Source organism: Pseudonaja textilis, chromosome 1 (genome assembly GCF_049901715.1).
Source record: "Pseudonaja textilis isolate UNSWEBS1 chromosome 1, rPseTex1.2, whole genome shotgun sequence".
In the NCBI taxonomy this organism is placed as follows: domain Eukaryota; kingdom Metazoa; phylum Chordata; class Lepidosauria; order Squamata; family Elapidae; genus Pseudonaja; species Pseudonaja textilis.
Window position 1 is genome coordinate 51,579,641 of NC_141990.1, and position 22,624 is coordinate 51,602,264.

The 22,624-nt window shown below is 35.5% G+C and overlaps 1 protein-coding gene across 3 annotated transcripts in view; it reads right to left on the minus strand.

The window, feature by feature from the left end:
- WDR26 (WD repeat domain 26) overlaps nucleotides 1-15,655 on the minus strand; it is a 40,314-nt gene extending 24,659 nt beyond the window's left edge. For 2 of the 3 annotated variants that reach the window (XM_087934122.1, XM_087934132.1), the window contains exons 1-3: nucleotides 14,709-15,601; nucleotides 13,208-13,307; nucleotides 12,933-12,989 (exon numbers count right to left, since the gene is read on the minus strand). In XM_087934122.1, coding sequence (XP_087790248.1) covers nucleotides 12,933-12,989; nucleotides 13,208-13,307; nucleotides 14,709-15,073 — 522 coding nt within the window. In that variant the 5' untranslated portion in view covers nucleotides 15,074-15,601. Of the gene's footprint in view, nucleotides 1-12,932; nucleotides 12,990-13,207; nucleotides 13,308-14,708 lie in introns of all 3 variants that reach the window. The other variant, XM_026695687.2, reaches the window with a different exon arrangement.
- Nucleotides 15,656-22,624: the final 6,969 nt, after the last annotated feature.

Below are 22,624 nucleotides of genomic sequence, written 5' to 3' on the forward strand. Positions count from 1 at the left end.
TGTTCCTCGGAAAACTAATCTTAATATAAGCTCATTTTATAATATTATCACCAATAAACATAAAATCAAACTGGTAAACTGAAGCTTTCGCAGAGCAAACAACCATAGCAAAGACCAAAGAACTGATGAATAAATTGACTCCTTGGAATCTCTCTCAATAAGGACAGGACAAGAGAGGTGAATATTCCATGCAAAAAATGAAAAGGAAAATGACTATTCAAAACTGTAACATAAAACAGAATTTAAATGGAAAACTAGAAAATAATGAATTAATGACCTGTTTTTCAAAGCTATCCAATTGGTGAACATGTGTCCCATTACAAATAGGAAACAAAACTTATCTTCAGTAATATTAGTTTCAGATTGGTCACACTTTGGCAGAATAAGATCCCAAAATGCTTTCAAGCATTTCAGCGATGGAATACAGTGAGATTCAGAACAAGCCTTTAAGGTTACACAAATGTATATAACCACTAGCAAAGACACAAAAGACTACAATCGTTTGCAGCTTTCTAGCTACTGTCTGGACATTTTTCAGCCCTAGTAGTCAACTTAGCTTTCTGAAATTTAGAGCAATAACCTTCCCTGAAAGTATAAGCATTTTTATTGAAAGGAACGACACAGAAAGATAAGCTAACTGACCTGATCAAAACATATTGACACTTACTTGGGTCTGAACTTAAGAATGGTAGTGCTTGTAAGCACACACAACTTTATTGTTACCTCCAGAATCCCACCTGCTTTTTTTTAAAATCATCCATAAGAAATCCAGCTTTCTCACATGTTTTTTTTTTTTTTTTATAAAAATCAACCATAGCTTACACTCCAGGCACTCAAGCACTAGCCTAGTAATTATGAAAACATACTCTTTTTCTTCCATCTGGGCAATGAAATCTATTGACACAGTATTATCTCCAGGCTGCACATATGGACACTATGAGTCCATGGGGCCTCTGAGCCAGTTCACTATTAGTAGTCCTCAACTTGCAACCACATTTGAGCCCAAAATGTCAGTTATTAAGCAAAACAATTGTGAGTTTTGTCCCATTTTGTGACTTTCCTTGCCAGGGTTAAGTGAATCACTTGCAGTTACTGTAAGTTAATAACATGGTTGTTAAGTGAATATGGCTTCCTCACTGACTTTACTTGTCAGAAGGTTGCAAAAGATGATTACATGACCCTGGGACACTTTAACCATCATAAATACATGCCAGTTCCTAAGTATACAAATTTTGATCATTTGACCATGCTGCAATAGTCGTGTGAAACAGTCACATCACTTTTTTCAATGCCACTGTAATTTTGATCACTAAATGTTCGTAAATTGAGGACTACCTCTTTGTTGGACCAAACAGGCCATTACAGTTCAGTATCAATGCTAACAAGTGGGTCATATCAATAGCATTGAGGGAGAGTGGGCAAGGTAGAGAAGGTGGATCAATCCCTTGAAACTCAGATAGTGCAAGGACCAAGTTAGTTGAATGAATACAACTGATGTCAAACAACTATTCCTGATAAACCACTACGTTAGACCTATTTTCCATGTCCATTCTCATCCCACTCCTACTAGTACACAAAGAGAAGTTAAAATGTATACATAATCTCAGCTAGACTGGGTTAAAGAAGACTAAATGTCTAGACTTACTGCTTGCGGCAGTTCTGACCTTTCTCCCCCACTACACTTACTTAAAAAGGGTATCACCCACTGCTGAAATAGTTGCTTAAGGGAATCTGATAATCACAGTAAATCAAATGGAATTGGTTCTGGAATCTAGCATCCTCCACCATGTTGAACAGCTGGCCGTACAGAGACATTATCTGCGCAATAGCACATACCACACAGGATGCCTTCAGACTAGCTTCAAGTTGGCTTCCTTGTCACTAGCTGGCAACATAAGTTGCTTGGTGTTTCAGAAGAGAAAGAACAACTGGACTGTATCTAAAGAGATGCTCTAAACTTCTAACATCAATCCAATGTCTTTTCCCCTGAAGATCCAGGCCTCAAAGTAGTGCTATGTTCTTCAAGTACAATCCTGAAGTAATATACAATATGCTATCCTTTGGCCTATAGTATGCTGCTGACTTTGAGAGATAATCTACAGCAGCATTGATTCCATATTAACATCATGTGTCACTGATTCAGATTCAGAAGAGGTACCTTCTTCTCCTCCACATCTTGACCTCCAGATCCCAGCTCACAAGAGTTGATTGGCAGAAATGTTACTACCATTTCTTTTCTGAATTTTTAGGATAATCACCTCTGCTTATCTAGAGAGAAGAGATCCTCCTACAGCACTAGTTTCTTTTTCACCATTACCCACCACAATACCACTGGTGGTACCATATTTTCCTGAAAAGCAGATGGTGTTAAACTCAAGCCTTTTTAGAGCTGTCATCCTTCCTTTAAAACTAAAATAAAATGGGACTAGGGCTGTGAAGATTACTTCAGATACTTGTAACTTGTACTGTCAGACTTCATAGTTGTAACTATTCCTGAAAGTCAACTCCACATTCAGCTAACAGCAGTAGTGTCACAGGCTTAATTTTTAAATACAAAAGAAATGAGGACAGCTTCAAGCATCCGTATGTATTAGTAATCGTAACCTTATTACTACTACTTTGTAATGTTCAGGGAAACATACAGCACAAACTGAAGCCTTGGGACTCTGGCAATGATTACTCTGACTTTTGATAATGAAAGTAACTAAATCAATAAAACAAATCTCCAGGTCCTGCCTCACTGTTGCATTGTTCAAGAGAATCCTCTTAGCTGTTAGGAAGCCCAGAAAGACAACAGCAACTCATCACTTCATCATAACTTTCTCCTGTTTCGTGATGCAATTGCTTTATGAATGAAATAAGGATAATGGATATCCGCATCCATTTTGTTACAAAAGCCATAACTGAGGGGGTAAAACTTTTCATCCACCTTTCATATCTTAGTATTCATAAAGAACCTCTGCTTTTAAATGTGCATAAGACGTATTTCTCCCTTCTCCAAACACGAATACATGTGCAAAAGAAAGTTTCTATGTGATGAGAAATAATATTCCTTCCAAAGTTAAGTTTCTCTTATTTCAATCACATTACATTGCATTTTTATAATGGAAACATACATGGCTTTTGCCCAAACTTATGCAAATTTGTATGAAAGGCCTATACAGTGCTTTGAATTCCAAATGAAACTTTTAAAAACCAAAAAAAACCAATAAGTTGTAGACAAGTGCTATATTCATATTCCCACATGTTCCAAAACAGTCATCTGGAATTGAATACAAAGTGTTACATCGTCCTAATAATAATGCAACATTATCTGCATCTAAATACATGCAGTTGAACACACCAAAATCTTGTAGTTCAACCGCCAGGTATATATCTCTTTTATTAAATGAAAAGGAATTATGATACACAAAGAAGCAGCTTTATTCTGAAACAGGGTTCATATCAGGAATATTAGATCCTGTATGAAAATCTTGGAAATATAAATGATCTCTGAACACAAATCTAAGTTACTGCTGAGTAATCATAAGCAGACTATGTCAAAGCAACTGTGTGCTATGTTCGGAAAAGGCATGTTATTCTAATATGCAGAAATTTATAGGATCAGGAACTTTTCTTTTTCTGAATGTCTGTTAATAAACACTAATTGATGAGTAACTCAAAAGAAAATTAGCATTTTACATTCCATACCTGAGAAACCATAATCACTCTAGCTCACTGTATGAGAATGTTGATACAACATGAAACAGTATTAACTTCTACACATTTTCACCCCCACCCATATTTCATCCAATTTCTACTAAGTACAGCTATACAAGCCATGTGTCATAATTGCAGAATTTTTCCATTTTTTACTGCTCTCCCTGTCTCAATTTTTGCTTTGTTCACCATCTTGCCATCTAACCACTTTCCAAGTCCAATAAATAATTTTGCTTAGCATGCTTGTATACTTTCATAGCACGAAGAAGTTCGTGTTTTACAAATGCTGTAGCTTCAAGTAGGTATCACATTAACCATGGGACAAGTAGTTTACCATATGCCCCTAGGCAGTATTAAAGCTTTTAATTATTTGTAAGTAAAGTTTTAATTGTTAATGCAATCACTTTGTACATTTGTTTAGGAAGAACATGAATTATAAACAGGAAACAATATTATGGCTTGAAATCCACTAATTCCAGACCTATATGGGAGAAACCTGCATAACAACATTCCAAGGAGATACAGCAGGAGTAGTAGTTAATAAAAGATGTCTCCATATGACTCATACTAAACTCTTTTCTTTCGCATGAAGGCAAGAAGTTTAAATGATTTTTAAAAATTAAAATTAAATAAATTATACAAATGACTTTAACTATATCATTTATTATATCACAGTACAGCGGTACCTCAATATTCGTCAGTAATTCGTTCCGGAAGATGTGATGAATACTAAAAAAATTAACAGGTACTGAGAAAACCACAACTTACCATCTGACTATTTCGGCCAGAAGAAATAGTGAGTCACGAGGCAGCCTATGTCAGGAAGTTCTTCCTTACGTGTAGAATACTGGGAGAAATATGAGTACTGGGACAAGATTTCTGCTTCAAAATGCATTGAATACCAAATTTGAAGAGTTTTGAAGTAGTTGAGTGTCAAGATATGACTGCATTATAATGGTTCTGAGATGCTATTCTAAAATAGTAAAATGTCTCACTATTAGAAAGGGGATGAAACTGCTTGTGGAAGTCAGTGACTTGTGTGCTTTCCACAAGGAATTAAGACTATACAATACTATGATTTTCATACAAATATTTGCCTGAAGCTACAGGTGGGTATTCCACTTCACAGCCATTTATTTTGCAACCATTCAAATTTATGAGAGTGCTGAATGTCATAGTTACAAGCGGTCATCATACTTACATAAGCTGCAGTATCCCCACAGTTACATGATCATGATCTGAATGCATTGCAACTACAATGTTGCAATATCCTGCAGTCATGTGACCGCCATTAATGATTTTTGCTGGTTTCCTACAAGCTAAGTCAATCAGGAAGCCAGCAGGTTGCATACGGCAACTGCATTATGTTCTCAATTAATGACCGCAGTGGTCACTTAACTTCAGCAACTGGAAGTGCCAGTATTTCTGTTGTTAATCCATGACATCATGTTTTACGACCATATAGCTTGGTGACAGAAATAGTCCCAATTTACCATTGTTAAATGAGGATTATCTATATATAGTACATGGTTTATATTTCAATGGAATTCCTGCTCTACAATTTGTATAGAAATCTACACTAAGAATTTTCAGAGTTTCTATAAAAAGCATGGTTTCATGAAATCTTTGGCTGTACTGTATTTGCCATCTAGCTTTTCTACTTTGGATAATTATTTACACCTTTTTAATGAAAGACACACAAATAAAAATATGTGTTTGACTGTAAGTTTTGTATTTTACGATAAATTCAGTGTCATTTAGAAACCATGCTTGCTTTTTATTGTCCTAACACAGAGTACCATGTTTGATCCAATATGAATATAATTTAAAAATTATCTACTGCATCATAATGTACCTTTACAATTAATAGTGATACAAAAACATGACCTCCACCAGGAAACCAAATAATTAGAAAAGCAGTGCTAAAAACTGTCAGGCTGGACGAATTTCATTCTAAAAGTGGTTAAGGTAAGCAGACTAGAAACTGGGAGACCTGATTTCTGGTACTGTACTGCCTTTGTCATACAGCCAGCTGGGAGATCTTGGACCAGTCACCTTCTCTTAGCCTTAGGAAGGAGGCAATGGTCAAACATTCCTGAAAAATGTTGCCAAGAAAATTGCAGTGTCTTGTCCAGACAGTCTCTGAGACAATATGATTAAATTGGGGACGGGGGGGGACGGGGACGGGGGAGGGACTAATTCACACAGCAACTAGAAAAGACTTGTCCCAAATCATTTATAAAACTTGCTTCTATTTAAGGAAACAAGGTAAAGTAGCATTCTACAGCTAGGTCACAAAGATGAAAAAAAAATGGATTGGTTCATACACTATATCAGTTGACAATACAATGCAAGATGAAGAAGCTAACAGATTTTATTATTGCCCATGTTAAAATACTATTTGAAACATTTTTTTAGTACAAACCACCAGGATAAGATATTAAAAAGTAGTAAAATCACAACCCAAATTAAAGCAGAAGTGAAAAATCTATTTCATACAATGGTTTCATCTGGGCTTTGAGTACCACTTTCAATTACAACTTGGTGACAAATTTTGGGAGGATTCCAATCACAACTAGGATTTTTTGGAAAGTTCAAATTCTGAATTAAGAAAAATAGCATATATTTACTGTAAAACTGCAAAAATTACATACCTCTGGAGGCAGGTAAAATAAAATAATTTGCCCCAAATATGAAAGATCAAAAAATCTCAACCTGGAAAATTCCATATTGTTTATGTGGAAACAATGAAATCTGGCAAGACTTCTTGAGGCTCTATTTACTTTGAAACTTTTAAAATGTACTTTTCATTTTATCTGGAGAATATGTGGACTTTTTCTATAGATGTTACAGTTGCCATGTTGTCTACAGGCATCACGATATGCCAGAGAAAATTTTATTATATTGCTTGGGAAAAGACAAGATTTATTTAATGAGATTCCTAAAATGGTACTCAGAAGTGCCAATGTAAATACAGACAACTTGATTGGTACCTGTCAAGCCCTTTGCCTTGCCTATTTTACCAGTTAAAACAAATATTATTAAAATTGAGAAGCTGCTATGCTGCACAGCCCCAGTGTCCAACATCATCATTTTTAAAGAGACAGTCTTTGGGTGCCAAATGATACCCATTCACTTTTTTTAGAAAATAAAATAATGATGGCTATATATGGCTTTGCTTGGAAATGTGCTCGTCAGCCTAGAGAAAGGACAAAAATAAGCAAATATATAAAAATATTGGGGGGGAGTCCTAATGAGAAATAGGGGCCTATGAGGAAGAGATATCATTATAGAAATGCTTTTTTAGCTGGCTGTTATCTCCCACAACAGTTCTGTGAACAGGACAGCCATCCAGAAGTCTTTTCTAATAGTACTCATACCATTATCTCAAATTTCCAAACAAAACACTGAAAAATCTTGACGTAAAAAATATGGTAGTATTGTGTGTGTGCCATTTTTTCATTCTGTAGGCTCCCTATATTCTTCTATCACCTATTTTTAAACTTAAACTTCAGAAAAGATGCCATTCACTTAAATTTGCATTCATGTAAATTATAGCTTTTTTTCAACTTTCATTTATATTATCAGACTATTAAACGAAATCTAAAGTAAATGTTTATTTTAAAGTTAATTCTTTTGATACCACTAATCCAGAATGTTTTTGTTGAAAAAGTTATAGTAAACTGATATGTACATCATGCTAAACAATAGTAAGTTAGTTCACATGTTATTCTAAGCCAAAAGCAAACAAAAAACATCATGCTGTTGTGCAAAAGTAGGCCAGCATATTTGTTTATTTAAATTGTGAACACCACCCTTCATAACAAAGCCTTTCCAAGGCAGCTTACGAGATATTTTAAAATCACAATTAAATATATTACTCATAGTTTCACAAACATTTACATAATGAAACATCTACACTGATATTCTCTGTCTCATAAATAATGGAAAAGATGACATTAATTGTTCCATTTCAGAATCTGCTAATTATTTGAGATTGCAGACCTCACTAATATATATCTTACAACCACTATATATAAAGAGAGGGAAAATAAATTTTCACTTACAAATCTTTTTCACAATGTAACCCTTTCATCTATCTATTTAAAATGGATAAAGTATCTAGAAGAAGTAGGCTCTTTCCAACAATCTCTCCAGTGCTTCCTAATGAAGCACACTCCACAAGTGAAAATGCTATTATGGAATATAAAAAGCAACAGCACATGTGATGCACATGTGAATGAACAACTAGAACAAATTATATTTGACAAGGGACTTCTGCCCTGCTTCTCTCACAACTATACCAGACCCTGAACATATTTGCACCGTATTTATTTATAAGTCATTTCTCTCCCTACTACATTTTATAGAATAGTGTCCTAAAACATAAATGCTTTTAAAAATTATTTCAATTGTTCAAATTACTACTTTAGCTCAGATTAATAGTAAGTTTAGAATAATGTATGGAATTATAACGACGTTTCCATATTCTACTTGCTAATAATAAAAGTTAACGGATCTGGTAACTGATCATACTTTAAAAGTACAAAAATAAATGAATAATTTACAGAATGAGGTGACAAAAGAGATTTGTGTAAGAAAGATATATTTAAGCAAGAAGGGTTTCCATATAAACAAGATGTGAGCAGAACACTGACCCACAATTCTGATGATTTGAGGAATATTTTCTAATCCTGAGAATACTTTTTATTTGGCTAAAATCTAATCATAAAAGTAAGCATTAAAGGATCCCCAATGTTAATATTTGTATTTCATTATTTATAAAATTTATAATTTTGTAAGTATAAAAGTCCTATGATTGACATTAGGTTTGTATTTTGTATGCTTGCCTTGCTTTCAAAGCTTAGATGAACTGAAGCTTCATTATTAGAACTGTTCCTGCTTTAAAGATGCTGAAGGTAGTATGTATATATTTTAGATTAGCATGTCATCATGCTTTTTTCTGTCACAGGGTAGTCATGTGACTTTGGAATTTGCATAGCTGAACAAACATATTTTTGTAGTTTAACACAGATATTATTCTTACTGTTCTATTTTTATAAGTGCACATATTCAGTACTGCTAAAAAACAGTTGGTAAACTAACTGCATTAACTTGTCTGATCAACTGGTTCCATTCTCAAAATACAGTATTCTGACAGAGGTCCACCTGCACCATTTTTAATATTATGATCACTATCTACTATTTCAGAGCTTTCTGCTAGTATTGTTTCAACATCACATATGCTACAAGATCTAGCATATCACATACAGCCACAAAAATAAACTCCCATCACACAGAAAAAGGCATAAATAATTCTGTAATAAAAACAGCAATAAACAACTAATACAAAACATATTGAACCCTTTCCACATAACTGATAATGTATGTTTCATTAATATAGTTCAATAACTTCAACCAGGGGACACTCAATCCATTACAGCATTTACAGGAAATAAATGTACGAATATGTTAGGCAATACTCACAATAATTCTTTAATATGGGATTTGTGTACTCATAGAGCAATCTTCCCTATGAAATATTTGATATCTCAGAAATTGCAAATACTACTATATATATTTACAAAATCAGCATTAAGAATAATTTCTAATGCTTACCAGCCTTACTATCATTCATAGTGCAAATGCATCCAAGATAAAAAAACTTAAAAGGATCTCAACATACAATGAAGAACTGATTTTACATACTTCTTGGCAAAAGACTTCAATATTCCAAAAATCAAGAAAAATGCATTGTAAAACATGTTCAGAACAATAATTTTGCAGCAGCTGCTCTAAAGAATGCAAGAGAACCAAATCAACTCTCCCACAAGAAGTCCAAGTGGCAGATATTAAAGGACCGTTTGAAGTGTTATATTAAGAAATAGCTTATGTTGATGGCAATTTGTGAATAAAATTGCGAAGAGCTGCTAGCTGGATATATTTACAAAATACACCTAACCATTAAAGGCAGGCATGTGTGGAAGCTCTCATTTTCTCTAGAAGCATACATATTTATGTATATTTATGACGTCCAAATTACAGATGTGCCCCTTACTAATGAGTTGTGTTTAAAAATCGCTAAGGAAAACCAAATCTTATTGATCTTGCTAGACTTTTGTGTGGCATGGCAATGTTGTTCTGTGCCTCCTCTTCAGTGTTGCTTGCTTTGTCTTAAAAGAAAATAATATAAAACATAGTAACAATGCTACAAGTGGACCCCTTAAGAAACCTCCTTGGCAAGCTCCAGCAGGTCTCATCAAAGCAGATGGATAAAAGAATAGAGACATATCACTGAAGTTCATCATTGTGCTCTACTTCATTCATCCAACGTAAGTTCTGCAGTCCTAAAAGTGCTCTTGTTGTTAGATCACAATTAAAAATACTGACATGGCAATAAACTAAATATTAGATATAAATAATAGATACCAAGCAATGTCAGAGTAATAATGATGATTGCATACTTTACTTGTGAATTGCCTTGAGGAATCCAGGTTGTCAATGTTATTAGCATGATGACTTGTGGTTTTATCTGGCCGTTTCTTAAAAATATGTAAAAGATTTCAATTTGAATTATTTCAAATTCAAAATACCATTTTGGATGGAAAATTGGGTTGTTTAACTGCTTAAGAAACATCCTATGTCTATAACAGGGGTTTAAACTCAGAACATTTCTATTACAGCTTGTTCTATATTCACAATAGCTGTTTCACACTTGAAATGTGACTTTGTGAATTCAAAACGGTTCAACTTTGAAGCATTTTGCACGTCTCAAGTAACTGCATGGGATACCTTAACTCAAACTTCTATGAGTATTGGTTGTCTTGACAATTAAATGTCCACCTTCAATTCTATACCATTGTTTGAAATGAAATGAGAAGAAAAAAGAGTGACGATCCTAGTAAAATTGATAAAATTCAGAATTAATCAGAATTAATTCAGAATTAATTATAAACCTTTAATTTTGTTTGGTAATAAGCCTCCTAGGAACAGCAAGTCTTGCTTCTAAATACTTAGATTAGGATATGCAACATCAAATAATCCAAGTTCAGCACAGCTTATCTGGAAATTCTTATAACGATCCAAAATATCAACAGATTACAGCTATTACAGCTTTATATAGTCCACAACTTAGAACCATTTATTTATTGACCATTTAAAATTACAACAGCACTGAAAAAAGTGACTTATGACCAGTTTTCACACTTATGACCAGCGCAGCATTCCTTTGGTATGTGATCACAATTCAGATGCTTGGAAACTGGCATGTATTTATAATGGCTGCAGTATGATTACCTTTTGGCAATCTTCTGATAAACTAAGTCAATGGGGAAGCCAGATTTACCTAATGATTCTGTTGCTAACTTAATAACTGCAGTGATTCACTTAACAACTATGATAGAAAGGTGATAAAATGGGGCAAACCTCATTAAACCACTTCTTGCTGAGCAACACAAATTTTGGGAATATGGATGCATATGTAAGAGATTTTGGAAATAACTGGCCGATGTGCAGAATTTTTTCCTGACAATCCATCAAAATTCAGATGTAAACATCTTTCAAAATTATTATGAATTTTTTTTCAAGAGAATATTATCTTACAATTAGCAGATACAAAAGTTTTTTTAGACTGGCCATAATGTAATCCAATATAAACAATATCAAAAATTTCAATTTTACTCGGCCACCACACATCAAGAAAATCTTCCATCACTTTATTTCCATCTCTTAAATCAATGGTCTTCAAACTTGGAAGCTTTTAAGACTTGTGGACTTCAAATCCCAGAATTCCTCCTCCAGTCATGTTAGTTCAGAAATTCTGGGAATTGAAGTCTACAAGTCTTAAACTTGCCAAGTTTGAAGACCTTTATTATAAGTTATACAGGGTCTCCAGAAATTAGTTCCAAGGTTAACTTAAAGAATCAACTGTTCTCCTAATAAATACTTGCCTAAACCAACATTTAGAATTGCCCAATCAAGGATTCTTATAATTTTTTTTTTTTAAAAACCCAGTTCATTGAATTCCTTTAACAAAACAGGTTATCACTTCCCATTAAGCAGTAATTCACCGAGCTGCAACATGTTTCAGAGTATAACATGAATATAAGCAAAATAAATCAAATTAATAAATTCAGGAAAATAATTAAAGGGACATGTTTTTGAGTCTTTCCATCTCACACAATACGGGTATGAAGATGATATAACTGTTCCAAGTAATATTGCTGTTTCCATTATTATAAATCAACTGAAGAGCACTGAAGAAAGATTCTAAAGGTACCTCCAGATTTCAATTTTAATAACTTATGAATTGAACAATTTTACACACCAATATCATATAGAATGATTTTTTCTTAAATCATTGTTCTTAAATCATTGTGAACAGTGTTCTACAAAAGGTATATCTTGCAATTTTTTTCTTATTAGGCCTTAAATGACCTCTTTATTTTTTAGTACAGTACTTATGCTTTTTACACTTACTTTATCATCTATCTATTCATAGGAAAACATATACAAAAGTATTTGCTTGCAAGGAAAGATTTAACGATTAGCCTTCAGACAGAGTAATATATACTTTCAGTGAATAAATGTAGCAAAACATCTGTTTTGCACACCACTTCCTTTGTGAAAGGGGAGGGTGCAAAGAACAGAAAAGTATCCTTTTGATAACAGAGAAACCTCAAGAAAGCTAAGCAGACATCAGTAAACTGAATCAGATGAAAATTCGCTACACTTTTATCAAATGTAAACCAAAAACAAAAAACATACCAAGAAATTAGGAGTGGTAGAAATATTTTTAGTGTCTCTTTAGTATGTTAATTTTATAATTGAGACATAATTCCATATTACAGACCTCAGTTATCACTAAAATTATCACTTTGTTGTAAGTGAAAAGCAAAATGACATTCTAGGTAACTGCAAATATGCCAACCCCATACAATAACCATCCCTCTAAACTTCACAAACCAATGATTTCACTAGAAAATAAAAAGTAAAAACTGTATTTATTACTTAGCTGCAAGTTAAGCAATATCCCAAAGATATATGTATTTTAGCTACATTATTACATCACAATGTTCAAAGTTTACATACTAAGCATAAGCTTTTTCATTTTTAATTGAAAACTGAAAATATTATTTCTCTTTACATACATATATAACTAAGCATGCAAATCTCAACTTAAACTATTAAAATATATTATTTATATCTAGAGTTTGTTGAAGAGCCTCTCTTACCACAATTGCATTGGAAGAGTGCACCAATGGCTTCAGTTCATTCAAGTCGTTCTCAGCCTACAAAATGCAATGTTAAAAACAATTAAGAAAAATAAAAAAGGTAAACCAAAGGGTGAAATATACTGTAATATTTATAAATTAATAACTTAAGATTTATTTTTGTTTACTCAGAATTAAGCCTCATTGTAATGAACAAATTGGATTTACTTTTAAGATACTATGCATAAGGTTGCAGTTATTGTTACAATTAGGCAACCTTATGCCTCTTTTATTACCTTATCCCATTCTCCTTCCATGACATGATTGCGGAATTTGGTGGCAGAAGGGTGTTCTAAACGACATCCTGACTCTTGCATGAGAAGATCAACAGTCTGACTGTGAGAGAGAGGCATAGTGTTTTTAAAAAGTTGACCAGTCTTTATTCTTATCCATATAGATAAGACATCCAGTGTAGCCTTAGTACAACATGTTTTTAAAAAATATAACAAAAACTACCCATAATTTTTATAAATTCTAGGAAATATGACATATATTTCTACTATTTTCATGATAAATATTTTCTGTCAGGAAATACCTTAATAATCCATAAACCTATATTCTTACTTTCCCAATGATTTAAAATGAAAAATACTGTTTTCCTTGTGTTAAAACTCTAACAGTCAAAAGGTTTGCCTCTTGCTATAAACTTGACTTCTGTCAATCATATGTTTACTGTGTTCTAAGTTAAATATCAACCTATTCCTGCAGTGGTTCAAGTTCTCACCTTATAAAGACCTTCATTTTCCAAGGATATACTTATGCATAAATTCTCAAAATTAAACTAGCTACTACTATAATACATTCCTCTCAAGTTTGTTTTACTAATCTAAATTACTGATGTACCATGTTTGCTTTTCACCCTCCCCCATTCCAGTGCATGCCTATTACTCAGCTCAAAGTACTGCAGTGCTGCAAGCTACATAAGAGTCAACATATCTGACATTAATTTTAAGTACATTCCAAGTGGATCAGACACAGGTATGTTCACGTTCAATTTTTAATACTATCAATCTACAGTTTAAAATATTAGTTTAAACTTATAGAATATCTATATGGGTAGGCTGTTTTGCTGTAATACTTCTGTATTAGATCCATCTGAATTTTTGTTCATACACTGCTGTATTCAAAATGCTGGTCTCCCAATATAATCTCTGTAATTTATTTGTCTCTAAATAATGTGCTGTTGGGCCTCACAAAAATTCTACATGTTTTCTTAAAACGAAGTTCCCATTGGACTAGGCCTGAAAAATAGGCCCTATCTCTCACTGCCTTCAACTCATACACTGTTTTTATTTATCCCTCACATTTTTGTCTTTGGTATTAAACCATAACTTACTAATGTTGAACAAAACAAATATCTCCCGATTGTACTACAGATCAACATTCAAAATGTTGGCCTTTTTCCCCTTAGGTATATAATTGATCTTTAAAATAAACAAGTCTGTCAGAGTTATTGTTCTCATCAACACAAACCTAGATCCATATTCTCGCCAAACAATCATCCGATGTTGCTTCCTACAAAAACAGATATTAGCAAGAGAAATATCACCCATCTACTCTCAAAATCTCCCTCTCCCTCCCCAAAAAGGCCAGCCGAGGAAGGGGGCTGGAAGTACAACATGGTGGGCAAAAGTCATCCTCCGGACGATCTCCCCCCACCCCCACATTCCTCAGGTTTAAAGCCTACGCATTATTTGGGAGGTGGGATGGATCGCAACACCTATTCGCCCCACTTACTTGAGGCCCAAACCGTGGAGGTGCTGCCCGATGAGCCGGATCACGTCCTCATCAGATTGCGAAAGCCGCTTCTTCTTTTTCAGGGCACTGCTGCCGACGCCGACACCACTGCCTCCCCCCATCTCGAGCGCGGAGCCGGCGGGGGCCGAGACCCCATTATTGACACTCGGGCCGCCACCGCCGTCGCCGTTGTTGGCCGACGGCAGCAACCCATTGGCGTGAGCTAACTGCTCTCCAGTGGTCAATCCCGACGAGGCCTCGCCGTTTTGGGCGTTGAGGCAGCCCATATCCGGACCCTGTGACGACGATGACGGCGGCGGCGGCGGCTGTTGCTGCTGACCCCCTCCTGCTCCGTTGGCCTGCATGGTGCTGCCGCTGGCTCTGAGGGGGGTGGCAGCCGGGGGGGCAAGCCCGCAGGAGAGCGAGGGGGATGAAGACGAGGTGAGGCCTGCTCTGCCCGCGGAAGCCCCGGGCTCTCCTGCTCCCTCCGCCGCCGCCGCCGGGGAAGCCCGCGCTTTCTTCCGCGGTGGCGGGGAGGCTCCGCCGGTGTCCGAGTCGGAGGAGGAGGAAGCGGAGGCCAGAGTTTCCTCGCCGAGAGCGGCCGTGGTGGGAAGCCGGGGGGGTGGGGAGTGAGGAAGGGGAGGAGGGGTAGGGTGGGATGGGGGAGGTGGCGGGGTAAGGAACGGGGAGCTGTTCCTCTCCCCGCGGCTCTTTGACAGCAGCAGCTGCTGCTACCCTTTCTACGGTCCCGCCAGAGAACGCGGCCCGAAACAACCCCCGCCTGGCAGCCCCAGGCACACAGCCCGCTCCTCTCTACTAGCTGGTCGGTTTGAGCCTCTTCTGCCTAGCTGCAGCCTAATGGAGTCTGGGCCGGGACGTCACAGGAAATTCCTATACTGCCCCTTCACTCACTTCCGCCGCCGCCGCCTGGGGTAGACTTCGGGTTATGGCTGCGGAGGAGCTCGGGACGGTCTCGACAGCACCACCCCCTGGGCGGGCGCAGACCCCCCCCCCCGACTCAGGGGGCTTTTGTCATAACACCTGCCGGGGGGGGGGAGGGGACTTCTGGTGATGAGTCGCTTCAGATGTCCATATAGGGAGTAGGGAAAGGCTGCAGGTAGAAATACCAATAAACGGTACGTTCACTTGGACGTCTTTCTAAAACAAAAACATTCTTTTTCCGTGGCTCTGCGGTTTCAAATTTTGTACGTCCTTCTGTATTATCCAGGTCCGATTTGAAATCTCTTTCCTAAATAAGAAAAAAGCCTTGTGGCTTCGTAGCCTTAATTATATTTCCTTTTAAGATACCAACTCCTTTGTTTTTAACTATCCCAGACTGACAAGGCACCTCTTTTAAAAATGACCTCAGTGCCTTCTTTTTGTACTTTGTCAATAAATATCAAGATGTTGTGCGGTGATATTTGTAAAAGAATGTGAGTTATATAGTTTTCCCGAAGTAGCCGAAGAAAAACTTTTTCTCCTTTATTACCATCCGCAGTTCAAAACAGAACTATTCATTTGGTAGGTTAGATGTGGCAAGCTCGCCTGGCATAGCTGTAGAAAACTTTTTCCATTTATTTTCAAAAGTGAAAAAAATCAGGGTGTGGTATTGGAGGAAAATTATAACATTGAAAGAAGAAAATACAGTATTTAAAACACATTGGTAAAAGCTTCATATGGACTTTTCTGTAGGGCAGATAGGTAGCCTCAGCTATGTTTACTTTCTCTTTAAAAATTACATAGTTCTATAATAGGACAGTTTACATGACATACTAAAGCATAATATAGTACCATATTCCATCCCCCAAAACTACCGTATTTGTTATACTGTCACCCCCTACTACCTCACTCTGTTCATTAAAGAGGGTAGAAAGCTTCCTAACACTGTGTTGTGTAAATTCAAAAGTTGCCAGTTGTGGAACATTTGGCCTTGAGTTCCTAGGGGAAAGACAGGATGTAAATTCAATAAATATAAATGAAACCCACATTTCCTTAATATAATCAACCTAAGGTATGCTTTTTAACCACAGTGGGGAATAAAAAACTGCATGTATGTTTTTATTCATCAGGCTGACTTGCTCAGTTTGTCCTGTTAGCCATAGTAGGACAAGCAGTGCTAGATCATATTATGATATTAAGGAACCAGCCTTTCTGTCTTCCATGTTCTGGGATTTCATTTCAAGCCAGGCTGATCCAGGTTGGTTTGATTGTAGACACTGAGAGGCTTAGTGCATGGGAATGTTTACTCTTTTTAAGTATACAGGCCACACTAAAAATTAAAGCTAGTTAGCACTTCCCTTTTCAGGTCTGTAACTCAGCACCAAGAACTATGAGCCAATCGGTACTCACTTAACTGCCAATTACTCAGAATATCAACCTGTTCTTGAGTATTGCACCTAAAAAATACATCCCTTCTTAAACACAAACATACACAGAGAAAATTGCTAGCATTTATGTGACAAAACCTCATTTTCCTTTCAAGCTCCTTAGGCTGATTTAAATACTATTCTTTATGTTCGCCCCATGCCATCCCACCACAGTAAAATTACAGGAGGCCCTGGGGAAAAAATATAAAATTAAGTGTCCCTTATAATACAGTTATAAAAATTAGGATCATTCTGGTAACCAACCTCCAGTGAGAATACAAACCACTCCTTAAAATCAGTATAGCCCTGTGCTATAGCTTTTGTAGAGGCAATTTCTGCTTAAAATGTTACTTCCTCATCAGTGAATAGAACACCATGGATACAGGAATAATTCATTAATCATCACAATCATCTATGACTTATTGTGGGCACCCATTATTAGGTTTGTACCCCTGTCTGGAAGAATCTGTAGTCAATCTAGCATTCTTTCCTTGCTGAGATTGACTGAATGCCTTTGGAAGTTTACAGTAGATCATGAATATATACACAGCCTCTTACGTATTTCCTTACAACTGGTATTGAGAGGCATACATTTTCCAATACTGGACATATAAAAACTCAGTTAATGAATGATCCTTATGAAGTTGCCATTGATAGCTTCTTTATTAATTTATATTTTTAAAAGAACCACTATGCCTGAAAAATGCAGTAAAATATTAAATAATTTCATATGTGATACAATAGTGTACACAAGAATAATTAGACATGATTATAACATTCCAGGCATTATTCCATTCATGGTCATTGTCCACACAAAACATGTCATATCTGACAAAGAATTAATGATTTGCTGACTGTTATATTGAGTGAAAAATAAGAATATAAAAGATGTCAATATGTAAATTCCACAGAAAATATAGTAAATGTGTTGTGCTATATGAGCTGCTAAATGATGCTTGAACTACCGTGCCTGGCCAAAAATTCAAAATTGTACAGGATGTGTAGACAAGAATGCCTCCTATTTGTAACTCTTTTGTATTTTCCTACCACATTCCCATTCTTTCTCCATTCCAGAAATGATCTATTAAAAAAGAATAAAAAAGGAACACTGACAAAATGCCTTTAAATTCTTGTGTAATGCTAGTTGTTCTAATTGCCAAAATGCTGCAAGTACTGCCACATCACCAGCATTTCCACATTTTAATTCCCTACAAAGCAATTTGAAACTATATGAAAGGAAATTAATCCGATCAGTCTCCTGCTCCAGTGTCACTTTTATGCCATAGAAAAAGGGAAAACAAAACAAATCAGGACTGGGACACTCTCCTTTCAGGCTTTCCAGTATATGCATGAATTTGGTGAATGAGAAGGGCTACAATGAGAAGTTATGCAAGGAAAGTATTTATAACAAATACCAGTAAAAGCTTATCTTTTCCAAAGGCTTCCAAGCTGCTTTGCTTTCAATGTTTCTCTATGTTTAAGAGCCCAGGTAAATTGTGAAGGTAAAAAAGGTTAAAAAAATTAATATATCAGCATTTTTGTCATCAGCTAGTTTCCTGAATACCTGTATCCAATACTGTTGTTGTAATGGCTGTGGGATGTGTGTTGGGTGAATCAACAAATTATCAGTTCTAACCAATATTAAGATAGGAATATAATGCTGAACTCCTGGGGCGGGGTGAAGGAGAAAGAGGCACTAATGAATATCTTAAGCTCCAAAAGGTGACACAAGGCAAGGATGTCCACCAAGAGAGAAATTAATTGTCTGCAGCATTTCCTAGGAAAGTAGAGCAAAGTCAGAATTAAACTGATCCAGCTTCTCAAACAGACGTTGGGATTGGTCTAGTTTGGATTGATCTCACAAAGTAGAACAAACCACTAGTGAATAAATGCCTATGACTAAACAAGATATAGCTAAAATTAGCCGGTCTGGATCATACATCATTTCAAGATTGGTTTGCTTTAATCTTGATAAATATTTTACTAATATTTAGTATTTTAAATATTAAATACTTTCCGATTTCTAGAATATGCACAAATTCAAATAATACTAGACACATACAGTAACTTGGTTCACTTATCATGTTAAGGCAGAATGTTGCTTGCTTAATTTTAACTTAGAATATGGTATGTACCCTGTGATAGAAACAAAACCTAAAAACCCTGTTATATAGCTGGGATGAGCAAAATGTTTTTAACAGGAAATGCACTTATTTTGGGGGAAAAGTGAATATTTGTGGTATTCATTGATAAACTCGCAATCATAATATTTTTCTGTTGCATATTTTGTATAGTCTTTCCTTATATCTCTTCCTATTGTTTTTTCACATATAATAAATATGGGCCCTTTGAAGAGATTTTAAAATGGGATTATATTATTTCTCTTCGGCAAAAAGTGTAATACATTTTTATAAGATATAGGTGTTATTCACCGTGCTTTGTCTAATTCCACTTTATAAAATGTGATTACTTGCAGTCTCCTTAAATAATAGAACTTCAGGGACTAGTCCAGGCAGTTGCCAGGAATCAAAAACTTACTCAAAGGCACACAAACTTACATAATACTTTGAATCTCAACGGAGTGCAATTGTGTTTCTTATTTCCACCAATCTATTATTGTGGGTAGCAATCACAGCCATTATGTGTTGTATACAGTACATTATAAAAGAGATTTGTCTTCAGATTTGGAACATTACAAATTTAAGACTGTCTTATATCACATTGGCTGATGCAATGAGCTTTATCTGTACTCTAGTCACAATAATATATATAAGCATTTTACAACAACTTTCTATAGATATATAACAAATAGTGCATCCATTACTGTTTAAAAAAATATTCCATCTATTGTTGGATATGTCATTAATTCTCCCCAAATTAGCTTTCTATTTAATTATTTGTGCTACTTTATTTTTTTAATTTAATGTTGTTTATTTCGTATCAGCAAGATACTAGGTATTACCTCTACTATAATATAAGAGATTGTGAGTTATGATGTCACTGATATCATAAACACAAATTAATGCTGTGTGTATCACTAGTCACATTGTACTATATTTGCACCATGTCACTAAAAGAATTTTGGACATTTTAGCTCTCTAGACAGCATTTTTCCTCTCAGTCACGCTGTGTCTGTATCTACAAAAATCAGTGTCATATAGGCAACAGTATTGACAATTTTCTGGAAACGATATATAAACTTGAAGGAGCAAGGATAGGAATACTAAACATTCTTTTAACTTTGAGGTTGGAGAAGATTCCTCAGAATACTGGAAAAACAGAGATGGAAGGGACTTGAACGTATTCTAATCCAATCTGCTGATCATGACTAGACAAGAACAAATTCATGTGGAATAAATCAAATGTTTTCACTCAAGGCACAAATGACCAGATTCAAATTATTACATTTCCTTGAGAAGTCTATAAAAGTGAGAAAGATGGAAGGAGAAAGAAAAGACCACGAGCAAAATGGATGAATTTGGATATACTGCACTATTGAAAGGTCTGAAGGACTGGGTTGGGACAGTTTATCCTGGAGAAAATCTGTCTAAGTGGTTGCTCAGGCATTGATTTGATAGTGCATATTCATCAGGCAGAATTGTTTGTTTGTATGGTTTATTTTTTATTTAAATCACAAAATATTATAAATTAATCATTGAAGTCCCATTTTTTATATTTTGAAAGCTAATTTCAGTTTTGTTCAGCTAAAACTTAAAAAAATATTGTTAAAATGTATTTGAAACTTGAAAGGTATATTTTCAAAGAAAAGGAAGTATACCTAATTCTTTAGTATGATATGTAAACTAGTTGTGATGCTGCATCATCTAAAAGCATCAATTAAATTTAATTATCACAACCTGACTTGTTTGTCCTGGTTTTATAATGCTTCCTTGCACACTCTTATTTATTTATGTATTTAGAACCTCTGGTTTTGAATAATTTTGTTTTTTTTAGCTTCATAAAGAAGATATCTAATCTCCAAGTATCTCCAATATTTAAAAAGATAATAAAAAAATAAAGAACTAAAACAATATGTAGGCTTTGTTTTAAATTCACATATAGCTATAAGTGGGAATAATATCATGAAAATCAAGGAAAGGAACTTTCTCCTAGCCGTTACATAATTGGGTCTATGAAGTGGCTAGATTAGGAACTAGTCTGTATATGAAGAAGCGGGGGGGGTGGGGGGAAGCAGGTGCTCAAAGTATTGTCCTGGATTTAAGACGATTAATACTATTTACCTATCTCCTAAATCAGAAGCAAAGAATTGACAACACTCTTCCCTTCTTTTCTCATAGATCTGCTGTTCATGCACACATATTCCCTCTCGCCTCCTCTTTGTCACAGTCTTATTCATACAATTAGAATTTTCTTTAATTTAATTTATTTTTTTCTAAGATTAACAAGGGAACTGCTTTGTATAAAGGTTCTTTGCTTTCCAAGGACTGGACAACACCACAGCATAGAAAATCTATATACAGTGCTTTATTGCAGCACACAACTTTTCCAATAACAGGCTGTTGCCCTAGGTCAGCTCCACCCTTTTAGGTTTGGCAAAGTGATGTTACCACATAAACATGTTTTTAATGTCAGTCCTTTATACTCAGTATTTCAGTATTCAGTTCAGACAAGTCTCAAAGTCTATATACAACCTTTATCTTTCCAAATGTTCTTACACTAGTTAGAATGAGATACAGTCTGTAGGGTTGTTCTTTTTCCAGTTCCTATGGAGCTCTTGGCAAAGCTCCAAGCTTTAGGTAAGACTCCCATCAGAACATGCAGCTCGCCATAATTTGTGATTCTTGCAGTTGAATGATAGTCCCCTGGCCTACTTGTGATAGCTGTCAATCTCCAGAGATCGCCTTTATTTCCACATCTGTATGCCGTTTGTTTGTCACCTTTCTTCCCTTTCCCCACTCTGTCTTAGCATATGTTTTTGTAAACTAAGGGCCTTGGTGAGGCGAAGATGCCTCTGGACACCTGCATGTCCTTGAAAACTCCAGGCTGTGGCTCAGTCATCAAAGGCAGCTGCAAAGCCAGCCTGGATGCCTGTGAGCGTAAATGTAGGAATGTATGTATGAGAGAAGTGGAGATAGCCAAAAATCAGCACTTACTTCTGATTTTCTGCAAAACCACACAGTAATGAATGATGGGTTTGCAGCTTTTACTTAAAGACTGCCATAAAAACCTTCATAAAATACAACTGCTCAATTACAGTTGTAACTCAAGGACCAGCTGTATTTTTAACCATTGTTCTTCTTTCTTTAAAAATATTTGTGAAATACTCAGGAAAAGAAAGGAGGATGCAAGAAGGCATATGTATATATGTAGAGCCATCATAAACAAGTTAGAAAAAGAAACTGCTGAGAAAGATGATACACTCTAACCAGATTTCATAATTCACTGACCACCTTTAAAAAAAATGTGTTCCTACGTTGAATATGCCTGACATACAATTGTGCATGGAATAGTAATAGCATTATATCACCTGGTCATATGCAATGAAAATAATATTTTTCTATGAAAGTAATTGTATTTATCTACATTTAT